At 41.6% G+C, this 14,251-nt stretch overlaps 1 protein-coding gene across 14 annotated transcripts in view; it reads left to right on the forward strand.

Moving 5' to 3' along the window:
- The window catches only part of cacna1g (calcium channel, voltage-dependent, T type, alpha 1G subunit), a 118,906-nt gene that overhangs the window by 83,602 nt on the left and 21,053 nt on the right, over positions 1-14,251 (forward strand). For 9 of the 14 annotated variants that reach the window (XM_078102759.1, XM_078102760.1, XM_078102763.1 and 6 more), the window contains one exon: positions 1,244-1,294. The exons of the other annotated variants lie outside the window; for them this stretch is intronic. In XM_078102759.1, coding sequence (XP_077958885.1) covers positions 1,244-1,294 — 51 coding nt within the window. The remainder of the gene's footprint in view (positions 1-1,243; positions 1,295-14,251) is intronic. 14 annotated transcript variants of the gene reach the window in all.

Here is a 14,251-nt window from a genome sequence, read left to right on the forward strand (position 1 = left end):
TGGCATTAGCCTCCCTTCCTTCCCTCCTCCCTTACCTTGCCTGACCTTCCGTAGACGCGGTGCTTGGGATGACCTCTACGAGCATGCCCAGTGGGAGCTGCTGGCGGACGGGGCTTGCATGGTAGCGGCTATACAGAGCTAGAGGGAGGGGGAGTTGTTGATAATTTAATTGCCATAAATGAAAACGAGACGACCCCCCTCCCTTCCCCTCTTCTGCATGCGGTTTAGTACAGCCGAGGGGGCAGGGATAGACTAAAATCTGGAAGACAACCAAGACTTTATCCTGTAGTTTGTCTGAGATGCAGATAAGATCTGAGCTCTATTTGGGTGAGGTTTGTAGGATTTAGCGATAGTTCCCTGCCTGTCCCCCCTCCCCTTTGGCTGTATAGGAGTTGGTGACAAACTGCTTGGTTTGGTTTTTATACTTTCCACTGCCTCCTATATGCATTAGATCTTTTGGTGATTTAGTGCCGTTACTTGCAGCATTTAACCCGCTTAATCCAACGGCACTTTATTAAATTTCCACAAGGAGCAGTGGACATTATTGTTTTCTTAAAAGTCCGTCTTTAGGACATGCTTGTTTTATTTGACAATAGAAATGTGTACATTCATCTCTTGAGAAATACAGATGGAAATGGATCTTCCTTCTCCAGGAGGCGTCTGCCAAGGGTATCAAACCAATTGAGAAACTCTCCCGGACCCTTGCTCACTCAGTGGAACACATGTACATCTTGAGGCCCCTGTTGTTTTTCAAAGAACACAAAACCTTTTTAAATTTGTTTCTGTTTTCTGGCTTGGTATTTTTGCCAGGAAACCTTTTTCCCTACAGAGTAGGGTTCAGGGCGAAAAAGACGACTAGAAGTTGGTTTAATAGCGAGACATGAAGACTGGTTGCGTATAGAAATAGTCCGCTTACTGGTGCATTTATACAGGTTATATAAATACAGTTAATAAGGTGGTTGTAGATGTCTGCTTTGGTTCAGAACTTCTGTTTGACGTTACGGGCTTCCTGGTTGTTAAAAAACAAAAAAGTGTTAATCCAAAGAACTGGACTCAGAATCACTGGAAAGATGAACACATAGGAACATAAACCAGCTTAATCTGTCATCGCTTCCTTCTGGCCTTACTCCATCCCTCTTTCCCTCTTTCTCTCTCTTTGACTCTCTCCTGTTTCAAACTCAGTCAACCTTCCTTCCTAACTTTCTTCTGCCTCTGTCTGACTAACACGGTCTCATTCCTCTAGATTTATTGGTTCCTGGGGTGAGTTGGGCCCTCTCTCAAGGCACACTGAAAGGTACAGAGTTTTAAGCATGTTCTGTGTGTCCTTATAAAACCCTCACCACCACCACCAACCACGACCACCCACCATGGTGGCTATGGTTCCAAGTGCTATGATCACGGGAGGTAGGGCCCCATCCCGCGTTCCCGCCCCCCTGCCTCTCTCCCATCAGCCTCTCAGGCCGCTGGACATGCTGTTACCTGTTTTCTCTGTCGTGGCTTTGTCTTTCACAGCACTTCCACACTCGGCGCGATCCATCCAAAGTCCACGGCAGTGCAACGATGCACCACCACCACGGAGACAAAAGAGAGCGACTCTTATCTTGATAGGTTGGCAGGGAAACTGAGACGGCTACGTGTTGAGACAGGGAAAAACTGACTTTTGTAGGTAAAGGATTCCAGAGCGTATTTTTCCTTATAAAACAAGAGCACCGCAGTCCAATAATTCTTTCCATTTACATTTAAAGAACAATTCCAGTTTACTACATCTTGGTCTTTTTATTTTAGTAGTTGTGTGGTCTGGGTTTGGGAGTCGCAGGGCAAGACACATGGGTACTAAGAATATTACATATGTTGTAAGGAGACCAAGGCTTCCATCCATCCATCCATCCAACAATATCAGTCAACCTAAACTTAACCTGCTACTTGACTCTAAACAAAAAAGTACAGCTGAGGTTGATGGTTCGGGCAGTAAGTTCAGACAGTATTTTGACTTTGGTTAATGATGAAAAAAAAAACGCTCGCACAAACAGCGAGGCAATCAGGCCAACTGAGGTAGGTAGGTTATGTCAAAGTCGATTTGGGAGTCTCTGTAAACAGTAATGGAGAAAAAGTACATTGCATTTTTCACGTTTCCTGTTTGGATAGCTTGATTTCATCCTTTAAGCTTTAGTAAATTGTGTTACTCTTTTTTAGCCTTGTAATTTCGACTCACTACTGTTAGAGTATCTTAGAGAGCGAGAGATTAGACAGCTGGATCAGGTTGTAAAAGTGGTACCCTCTTGGATGAATATATTCTCTCTGTTGCTATAATATTCTTTAATAACATTTTCTTTTTAAAAGTCACTGGCCTCCATTAAAGTGCATTGGACCACAGAAATGCAATCAAGATCCTTCTGTTATTTTCCCATTGAGTCTGTGCTCAACTTAAAGGACTAATTTAAGAGGCCCCTTGCCAAAATATGTTAATATAATCACAATAAATGAAACTAAACAAACCTTTTGAGTATATAATTAGTTTTCTGGCTCCAATCCACGGCTTTTTGCCTCTAACAAAGAGGGCTTGAAGGATTTCTTTAGTAGAGAACGATCTTCTTCTAGCTTATCAGACGTGCTTCGGTGGGATACAAGTATTGAGTTTTGAGGTGAAATAAAGTTAGCGCTCTGGCCAAACTGCATGAATTGATCCCCAACTAATGGCTGATTAAACACTGTTTAAAGGTCACAGCAGTACAAGTTGTTATTTAGCCAGACCACAGCTGCTTTGCGAACAGCGGTTGGCTCTTGTAGGGCTTAAGGGTCACCTCAGGTCAGTGTGAACACTCCGACTGGTTTACTGGCACACGTGGATGAACTGTTGCCATTTGTTCCCATGGCTCTCAGCTTCAGGCATTGTTATGAGAGGGTTGAGCTCCTGGGTGGTTTGTGAGAGAAAGATGGCCAACTTTCCTAACTACTGAGGAGTTTGTGCATTGCCCTTGAGGTTATGTCTTGGTTTACACATATATTACCAGGTGCAATGTCTGTCAAAAGATTCACTTTTTCCTGGAGGGTGGATTTGACAGTGGATTTGTGTGTGTGTGTGTGTGTGTGTGTGTGTGTGTGTGTGTGTGTGTGTCTGTGTGTGTGTGTGTTAGGGGGCATATAGTTGCAGGAAAGGTTGTTAAATATGCAGAAGCAGCTCTCATGCACAAATCCTCTTTCCTCCCAGGACCCCACACCCCCTGTTGTTTATCTCAGTTGTTTGCAGTATTTTGTTAATTTTACCAAAAGTGCCAAGAACACAAAACACACAGAGAGAATACACACAGTGTATTACTCCTGTATTTGTGTTAGGATGGTCACATATATCATTTATATTGCTGTGAAAATATTTTCTTCAAAGAACTGTTTTTTTTTTTTAACTCCCTCCCAAATTAAACAGTTTGCAGGATTATATTTGAACGAAAGAACACAGCATTGTCATTTCCTAATTTACCTCAACCTATTACTCCTTTTCTACATAATGGAGCTTGAACAAATCATTATGTTAAATGATTTCAATGTAGCCTCTCATAATAATACCTCCTAACAAGGCAGGACTGTGCTTCGCACTGGATGCTAACAGCCAACATTGCGTAGCTTTCCTCCTGCCTACTTTTTACACATAATGATAAATCATCAGGGAAGAAATATTTTTTGGGAGTTTAGCCACAGTCTAGAGCCCCCCATGGCTGCGTCTTTACAGCAACTCTGAGCGTGCAGACTTGCATCTTTAGCTGAGGACAGTAACAAAGGGGGGAGGAGATGATTGAGGAGGCGCATTAGGATTTTGACTGAGATGATGATGATGATGGTGATGATGATAATGACGGGGCAGATGGAATAGATAGATCTGCACAAAACATCTACACAATTATTCAAATTGGGACTACGTAACTGTAGACTCATGGGGTGGAGACACCGCAACTGTAAATAAAGTACAATTAAGTAAGCTGAAATATAAGGTCAGCAGGCTAATACCGTCACAATGACAATATTGTCATCTGAAAAGTTGCTGTGGATGTTGAATGAATGAATGTTTGCACTCAAATTGCCAGTTGTTTCAGAAGTTCCCACGTGAGCTTTGTGATGCTGATGTGTTACCAAAATGTCCTGACAATCCATCACATAGTTTAGTTAGGTTTCGTCCTCTGGAGACCATGCAGGTCGATACCAAATGCCCATTGCACTTCATCCAAGTGTGAAATGATCGACCAAACGAAAGACAGACATACAGGCAGCACACACACACACACACACACACACAAAGACACACACAATCACAAACACACACACACACATCTAAGACGGCCTAGTTTCCCTCAGGGTAAATGTGAAGCGTCCCCCTTCTCGAGTTGACTTGTTGTGTTGAGTCATGCATTTTGCATTGAAAATGCTGGTGACAGACACATCAGGAGGAGCTACAGTAGACTGCACTCTATATATGCGGCAAATTGTAAGTGCAGTTTGGTATTTTTCACCCGTCAGTGAAGGAGCGCTGGATGTTTTGACCGACAGCAACTCGTGTCAGGGTAATGATGCTCTCAGTGGCTCTGCACTAGTCTGTAGGCTTTTGGTGGCTGTGTGCAGGAGCAGCAGTGCAGATGGTGGCAGATGCTCAGAGGTGTAAAAACTCAATATGACCTTGTACAAGGTACAATATTACAGACAGTATTTGAATGTTAAGATATGTGAGATCAGACATCCCTTTAAAATAAGTAATCTATGATGTGACATAGCTTTACTGCTGCAACAGGTGTACATTATCCATGGGTATTTCCTTTGAAATATTTCATTTACTGTTTGGTCCCAAAAAATGTTCATTGACCCTGAAGTGTTTTCTTCTATTTGCTTATTTCTACTGAAGAAAAGGCCAAAACTGAAAGGTTCACTGACACTTCTGATACTATTTCTATGTAAAATATATAATAACATTACATTAGACCTTCTAAAACCTCTCGTGCTTTTCCCCAAAGTCTTTGGTGAGCTCTATGCTACTAAACCAACCCTGTTTGCCAGAAACTGTGTTTACTTACTGCTGATGTGTTTTGCAAGTTCCATTTTGTTGGAAGCGTGTTTGCTGCCAGGATTATTATCCTGGATTATTCTGCTGGAATGATTTGAAGCACCACACTCCTGTACTGCCCGGAAGTTGCATGTGGGTGGTCAGGGTGGACAGTGGGTGTACAAAACACAATACTGTGTGACCAGAGACTGTGTGTGGCTAGGTTAAAGGCGACAGAAATCCCTCCAATGTAGGTCAGTTTTTGGATACTAACTAAATCTTGAAACTTGACATTTTCATATCAAGCCAGAACATAATCTTTCTCTAAAATAATTTTTAAAATCTTCATCCGAGGGAGGTGTCCTTTTAAAGTTGTTAACTTTAAAAGTATAAAAGTTGAATTATTGTTTATTTGATGGCAGCATGTAGTCTATTGCAACAGGTAGAAGGTAGAGGTAGGGAAAATGAAATATTTTATAACTGAGCATTTAGTAGATGTATTTATTTAGTCTTTTAAAGATGAAGTTTACATTAGCCTATAAAAATGACGCTATTATCATATAGTTTATGTCCAGGTGTGGCAGAGTGTGTTTTTACGTATGAAGTGAGATGGATCACTGATGATTAAAATGCTCTGATGTGACACTCAGCTGTACGACAAACCAGACTATTTTTTCGTCATTATTTCTTTATTTCATCATTGTTCCATCCAGACAACAAGAGCGTCTTTAATTACCAGCGGATGTCCTTGGAGACGCCCAAACACACATGGCACCCAAGAACAAGCACTTCATTATATTGCCTGTGTTAGTTATGTTTTTTTAGACATAGCATCCAGTCCCAAAGGCCGTCTTATTCACACAATATGATTTCCTACAATGCTTTTTTCAAGGAGACACAAAATAATGGTGAAAGATGCCACTTTACTGTTTACACTCTAAAAGTTGCAGTGCACAAAGTACTTTACATAGTAAAACACTTAAGTAGAAGAAAAACGTAGAGTTGATAGTACTAGCTTTGAGCATTTACCCACCCTGTCCAAATCATATAAAGCACGGAACAACTGTATTAATTGAATTTGCCCAATTGCATATACATGTGCTTGTGTGTACAAGTGTGCATGCTGGTTCTCGTCCAAAAATTCAGTCAGAGAATTGTATCTGTGCCATGTTACCAGATGGCCCTCGACTTCCCGAACAGGCTGAACAGATCGACTGCAGCCCAAGCAGCTCCGGCAGGGTCAGCCCCCACACGAATGAGATAGAATTAACTCCACCATAACACTCTCTCCTCACATCCCGGCCCAAACACTCGTCTAATGAAGGAGTGCATGTACATCGACAAAACAACATAGACGCTGCCACCAGCGCGGACCATTACCCTTGAACTGATTGATTCTAGCCACGGAATTCATAATGTCTTAACTGGAGAGCCTGTGTTGCTTTGGAATCTACCATATTGAAGTGGTGTTGTGAGGCAGAATAGTGAGGCCACATCTTTTATGCTCATGCATCCAGTACAGAGTGAACTGCAGTAATTCCTACAAGCTCCCACTTGAACAAAAACAGCTCTACCCTGCTGTTCTTTGCAAGCTGTGATGATGTTACCAGGCGAAATGCACAGCCAGTGGCCGCATTGGAAACGACCCTAAACATACACAGGGGACATTTGTTATAGTTTTTTATGTACAACACCAGACAAAGTAAGATTTGCATTCACTATTTCTCACCAAAAACAAATCGGGTTCATCAGGGAGACCAAAAAAAAAAGAATGCATTTTCTTCCGGATAAAACATCTGCAGACCCATTTTTCGAAGATTTTGAAAACATGCATAGTTTGCATCCATGTTTGTCTTTTTCTTCCATTGCTACCTTTCATGAAACCATCTGTAAGACTTTGAATGGCATTGCCAATGTGAAAGTGAGTCCTCCCGCATGGAAACACAAACATAATGGAAACCAATTTATTAACATACCAATTAAGCACATTTTGACCTATAGGAGCACCAGTGGGTGACGTGAAGAAACAGCCATGGTCCATTTTCTTGGAACCTCCCCATGAAGAACGTTTTTGGTTGGTACTATAGATGTATTTCACATGAAATCATAGATTCAAGACGAAACTGAAAGAAACATGGAGGCACTCACCTCACACTTAAGCACCACGGACAGCACCATAGATCAATACACAGCGCATTTGGACGACTCCTATTTCAGAGCCAGCTTTTCTGCTGATCAACAATTGGTGGCAGCAACACGCCCAGAAACACAACTCCAGTTAAGTGTGCAAGCTAGCAATCCCCGATGTGAATAATGAGCACTTTGAAATGGAAATGGCTTAGCAAATGTTTTATTTGGAAAGAATAATGGATAAATGCTTGTAATTTTTATTGTTATATTTTTGAAAGGGATCTTTAAGGGCAAGGCATGTTTATGTTGTTCAACTACATTTTGTGTGTTCCCTGTTGGGGAGTTCAGCACATTAAATTGAGGAGCATATTAAGACGCAGCAAAGTCAAATGCTGATCAAAGCCGTTTTTGAATTTAACAAACTTATTATGTAGCAGAAAATTGGCAGATTATCTTGGCTAGTGGAATTTATGTATTTATGCTAAATAAAAAAAATGAAAATTGGCAAGTAATACAATAAGTGATGAGTTAACTTAAAATACCTGACAACATCTGCTCATAATAAACCTAATTACATTTACATTTAGGATTATAGACTTCACTGTGGAAGGAAACATTTTTATGAAACTTTAATAATCCCAAATGCGGGTCAGATTTACTTTGAGGTTTACAAGGTTTTCCAACCCTTCCAACCATTTTTTAAGTCCTCAGAAGGAGAAAAAAAAACAAAATCTTGCGCTAAGCTGCAATAAAATGTGAGCCTTTACATCTCAGGTCGGTCGCTTTTACAGTAAGTAAGAAAAAGGCTTTAAGCTTAGAATGTTGTCATTTGCTGTGCCATGAGTCAGCAGTTGATGTGGACAATGTGACTGGTAAAGATTTATAAATCCTCATCACCTGGAGGTCCTTGAACAAATCTCCCTGTTGTCACTACACAGCCAGCCGTCAACAAAAACATGAAGACAACAGGATAATCTCTAAAATCTAAAAAAAAAACACAAGTGTGGTTAAATGCATAGCAGCTTGACATTCCATGAATAGCTGTTCATCTACTGGCTCTCTCACACCCACACGCAGACACACGCACACACACACATGAACCAGCCGGTGCTAATCTTAAACTGTATCTGGGTCAGAGCTAACGGAGATGAATCTAACTGAAGTTTCCCACTGCTCTCTTTTCTTTCTTCTGTTTCTCTGTAGAAATGTAATTAATTACACCAGTCCTTTAGGGGGGAGGACGCATCACAGAGGGAGGGAGAGGTGGGGAAATATCTCAGAGGAGTATCAAATCTCGGGGTGTAAAAGCTAAATGCCACATTTGTGTGGGTGACAGTGTAAAGTAAAGAGCCAAATGTGAGGAACCCTTCATAACTTCTGGCGGTAGTTATGACTGGACATCTTGTTCCCGAAACTGCCTGAGGAATTGGGGGGAGGGGGTGGGGGGGGGCGCACTGGGTGTCTAGGTTTAAAATCAGAGACCAGGCTAATTAAGCCTATTTGCCTCCTGGAGACATTAACTATACAAGGCGACTGATGATGAATATGTGCTGTAACAGAAACTAATGGATGCTGCTGATATGCCTGAAAGGGAAAAATCGAAAGTAATATAAGAACTAATAAAGCTAATTAGTTTACACATAAAAGTAATGTTGTAATATTAATAACTGCAGTGAAAGAACATTCAGTAAATAGTGAAAATGATTGAAAAGCTGTTCGCTGCTCGCTATGAATATTTCATCTGCAGAAATGTCAAAGAGAGAACAAACACGCAGACGTGAAGCAGGCATAAAGTTTAGGATGTTTGCGTGAAACATTTGCTGATTAACACCGAGCACTAAGTGCAACTGAAGCTGATTGGACTGTGCTCAGTATGGTCATGAATCATTAGTTGAAGTTGTACACATCACTTCAAGAGGAGGTCAGTGAGTCTGCACCAGATTCCAATAGCTTTAGAGATATTTCAATCCAAACCAGTAACATCTAGCTGATGGTGGTGCTACAGAGGAAAAGTCAGGGAATTGACTAAGGTGATATGCCTTATTCTTTAGGATGTCAAAATATTAATGGTTATTTCTATACAAACTATAAAAATGAACTATAAATATGTTCATCAACAAACGAGACGATGACAAGAAAGGCCCTACCACATCAAAAACAAACTAATGTACAATGTACATACTACATTATGATTTGAGTGCAATATTGTTGACCAAAAAATACTATATACAAAAAATATGGTGTGTCTTTTACTGCCGTTCTTATTATGGAAAAAAGAGGAGACAAATTAAAATGGACTGTCTTCTTTTTATTTCAGCGGCTCCGTTCCCTGTCTAACTTAACTAACCTAAAAGTGAATAATCTTACTAATATAGTTAGTTCTTCTACAACAAAGTTAACAGTAAAATGCTCAGACGTTTGACAGGATGAGGTTGACTCAATATAATGAAGATTAAAGAGAACAGATCGCCTCCCAATCCATCTCGTGCAGACCTCACACTTAATGAGTCCAAAGTTCTATAGAAAACCCAAGTGTACCCAATGACCTAAGACAAAACCAAGACTAATCCATGTACTAGTTGCTGAGATGATCGGTCTGTACCAACAGACCTACCTGCAGACCAATGTTTTCATCTCTACAGCTGCGAGTGAGAATTATTGATCCACTTGCACAGCCACAGCTCACCTACTCTCTCTTTATGTTTTACCTTCCTTTTTCCCACTAAATTATGTCTGTCTATTTACTTTTTCCAAGCAAAGTTCAATTCATGAGACGTAAAAGATCTTTTTTTGGTGCATGTTAGTTTCTGCGTTGGTACAGGAGGATCGTAGTTGTGTATTCGGGATATTTGTGTTATACTCATAAACTAAATGATCCAGTGTGTTTTCTTCTGCAGTCACTCAGTCCTCCACCATATGCCGATTAGTCATTTCCAAATTATTGTAGGTGATTCTTGTCTGGTGTGTAGCTTTGAAGGCATTTTTTATTGTTTTCACTGAAAACTGTACTTTAAGGGGCAGAAAGGTGTGAACCTTTTGAGTTGTGTTCCATATTTGACAGGGATTGTGTTGATATCGTTACTTTGGTTATAAAGTTGTCTGGAAGGAGAAAGGAAAAAACACTTTTGTCACTGTACCGTTAAAAAGCTTCCCATTGTTTTGTACCTGTCATTACTGTGATCGCTGTTGCTCCGCCCTCCACTCACACCGTCCAATCGCTTGCCTTCACCATTCAGTCCCCCATTTAAATTGGTCCATCCTGCTCAAGTATGACTCAGAAAGAAGTGTGTCAGTCTACTACGTGAACCAGCACTATGTGTTTGTGTGTGATTGTGAAAGAGTGCAGATGAGTGAGCGTGTTAGTCCGTGTGTGTGTGTGGGTTTGTGTGTGTTTTATCATGCCATGTCATTTGAATTGATGTCATGTTTCCTTGTTTCTTTTCCTGTTTTCTTCTGGACTCCCTCAATTTGCTCTGCTGCTCTTCTCTGTTGTCCCTTCGGTTTAATTCATTTATCTTTTATATTGTTTGTCTGTGTTCTCTCTTTATTCGTGTCTCTTTCTCTCTGCTGGGTATTTAAGCAAGGCATCAGAGCCCTTGATGTTCCAGTTTAATCTCTTTTTGATTATTTTACAACAACTGTTTGTGTTGACAAATGTCTTTTCTTTTTTTGACTCAGTGTTTGTTGGATTTCCAAATTGGACGAGCGTTCCTTGACATTGACACATTTTTCCTGGCAGGCACTGAGTCTCAAGGTTTATTCATCACCAAGGACAGGGGCGTAAAAGCAGCCGCAGCATCCAACTAAACTGCTGTCTTAGAAATTTGAAAGTAAAAATGTTTCACATGGATATTTTAATCATTTCCTTCCAGCTTATCTTGAAGTACACTGTTGCTGCTTTTACGGCCCGAGCCCTGCTCTTTCTTTTACAGCCACCCTTTCTATCATGTGGGTTCCAAACTTTAAGTCCCTACATCTCATCTATTTCCCATCATCCATCCCTCTCCGCACTTCTTATCCAAATATTCCTGCAAACAACTCAGATGGAACTACCAAATCCACACAGCCTTCAGAAACACACCATTGCACCACTGAGTCAAAGGTATAGCAGTGTTGTTTTTTGAGCTTCATGCTGAGACCTACCTTTCATTAAACTAGATGACACAACCTTCTGCAGACAGCGCCAAGTGATCACCTCATTGTGGACAGCTGTAGGTCCACTCCGTTCCCGACCCATTCTCTACATATCCAATCCAACCCAACCTGCGCTCACCCTCACAGCATAGCACAGTACCGCCACAGTGCGGTACTGTGCCTTTCCTACTCATTGGCAATCCCCACCCGAGGAACCTTACTGTGTCTGTATTTCCCAACAAAGACCGCCTCGGAAATGTATGCGTTATGTTTTTGAGCGTGGCCGCGTCCAAAAGCAACTCCCAGGCCGGATCTCCAGCCCTTAATCTTTACCCCCAAGGGTGACCTAAGAACAGGCGTCGACGAAGGGGCAGGTAAGTACACTGAAAAGGCAAAAGAGGCTCTTGGGGTTGTTTTTGGACTGGGAATTATTTACGTCTTTGTTTTCTAACAAGGTTTTTGCTTCTTGTCGTCTGTCGTACCTCAGGCAGACTTTCAATGGGGTTTCTCAGATCTCCTTATTGGCAGTAAAGTCATGCACAAAGCCTAAAACGGAATGTCCACATGATCCAGCTGCACGGCATTCCAGTTGCTCCGCCGTGGCGCCGTCTCTTTTTCAGTACCCTGATATAGTTTGTAAAACAGTTAGCTCAAAAAACAAACTAACTAACTAAAGACCCACTCCTTACCAGATGTTTGCTTTGATCTTGATGGTTAGTTTTGTCTCCATCAAATCAAAAGAATATTTTCTATTTCAGTTTATCAGCCTTAAGCTCAGGAACAAATCTCCAAATTGCATTGTATTATGCAATTTGGAGATTTTTAATGAATCGGCAAAAAAAAAGATTATGTCCCTCATATCCACAAAGTTTTGCATGTCAGCGGATCATATCCGGCACCACCACGCATCACAGCAGTGGACATTGGCCATGGAACAAAAAATCTGAATTTTTGGGGAAAGCCAAACCTTTTGTGGGTCATCTAATAAAAGAAAAATGTAAATTTTTTTAACACAGACAAATAATGCATCCATATAGATTCAGAAGATTGTGCAGTTATTTAAGGTAAGGAGATCTAAGTCCCCCAGAAAAGATTGTCCTGGAAGGTCTTTTGACTGTCCACTGAAATGATGCAGAGAACAAGTTTGTGACGCTCTCTTTGTTTTGGCACCCGTCCTCCTTCCCTGTGATTTTGTCAGAGCTGAGAGAGGAGGCTGCTGCATCAGTGAAGGAGAGGAGACAATCGAAGATGTGGGGGGCGGGGGGGGCAGCAAAAAGTGGGAGCTAAATCACGTATTCATTTCGCTCAATACCTCTCCCATCTGTTGCTTTCTCAGGAAAAAGTATTAACAAACTTTGGTGCAAGGCGAGCGTGATTAAAAGTAGGAGCCATATCAACACCGTTCCTCATTAAAAGCACGCTCACGCATTTCCTCTGAGGAGGAGAAGAGATCTGTAGAAATAAGAACATGAGAAATGGGGCGGTGTAATTTGGCTTTCTAAACATTCACCTTTAGCTTCATTCCCTTCCCTCTCCTCTAGAGTCTAGTGAGCCTTAGGTTCCTCTCCTTCCTTCCGTTTCCTCTGCCCTAAGCCCTTATGTCTTGTTCACTCTTGCCCCTTTTGCCCCATGTATAATATTAAAAATCTCTTATATTTATTTCAATAACTACATACTACATTCAACTCTTTCTTCTTTTTATTTACTGGAGAGGGATGTTGATGAAGGTGCACATATGTTCCAGACAAAAAGTGTGCAACACAATTAGATAAATGAGGGAGTCGAGGGGAGATGTGTAACCAAGGGACTGCTTTTTTATGTATGAGAGCGGCTCGCCGTGCACCTGCAGACAGTAAGTAGAACAGAGTAAAAAATAATGTCTGCTGGTCCGAAGATGATGGAGCGCCTCGTAAACAGGAACTCCCATTGAATGAACCGAGTCGTTGCATTCCACAGGGGCGATACCTAACTGCCCCGATTCAAACACATGGCAGACTCACCCACTGTGCTTTAGATTGTCTTTAACCGTGTCTCCTCTGTGCGCAGAATTGTCCTCTTCAATAAAAACAGCTGACAACATGAGTAAGTGTTGCTGCAGAGACAATTCCAGGACAAGAGGTGTCGAAAAAGCCAACAAAGCAGGTACCGGAGCATGTCATCCTATGTTAGTGCAGTTGTTTGGAAAGCCAGACCAAGCACACCTGAGGCCTCCTCATTTGGCACATCTCTGTAGCAGTTGCTGCGCTGTGGTTCAGCCAACCAGCGCGATCCAGGTTCATCTGCACTGTCGTCAATTTCCAGAATAACCAGCAGGCGATAATCCTGATGACAAATCTGAAATCTGAATTTAGCTCAGCAGCAGTGGAGGCCTCTGCCAAACCTCAACAACTCATCAAACCGCAATTTATATTATTCTCTAAAATATGATTGGAGATGTTATTTTTTTATATAATATATATAAACAGAGAACAGTGATCTCAGATCAAGTCAAGGGGGCGTATTGGTGACTGATTAAATCTAGATTGAATCCCTTGTAATCAATATTATTACTGAGATTGAACACACTCTGCCACCATATATTTTTTTGCTGTCAATAGGTGTCTGTCCTTATCTCAGGAGATGAATTTCAATCCCAAACAATGTAGACATATATTCAACATCAGGAATGGATATGTATGCTGTTGACTCTTGAGTCCGCTTGCTCAGCTCGCCTGACTTTTTCCCCTCCTCTCTGGGGGGAGTTACACAGAAAAGAAAAGGAAACACTCAGCCCCCCCCACTCACACACACACACACACACACACATACACACTTGTGGGATTTGTTCCATCCCAGCACAGCTGCAGCTGCCACAGCAGCACACCTGGTCTAATTGGGCAGAGAGAGGCAGAGCTCACAGCACCCAGAGGTGTGTAGTAGTGCGTCTCCCGTGTGACCCAGAGCCTCTCCTCCTCTCCCCCACTG

Source organism: Gasterosteus aculeatus, chromosome 5, assembly GCF_964276395.1.
Source record: "Gasterosteus aculeatus chromosome 5, fGasAcu3.hap1.1, whole genome shotgun sequence".
Lineage (NCBI taxonomy): Eukaryota > Metazoa > Chordata > Actinopteri > Perciformes > Gasterosteidae > Gasterosteus > Gasterosteus aculeatus.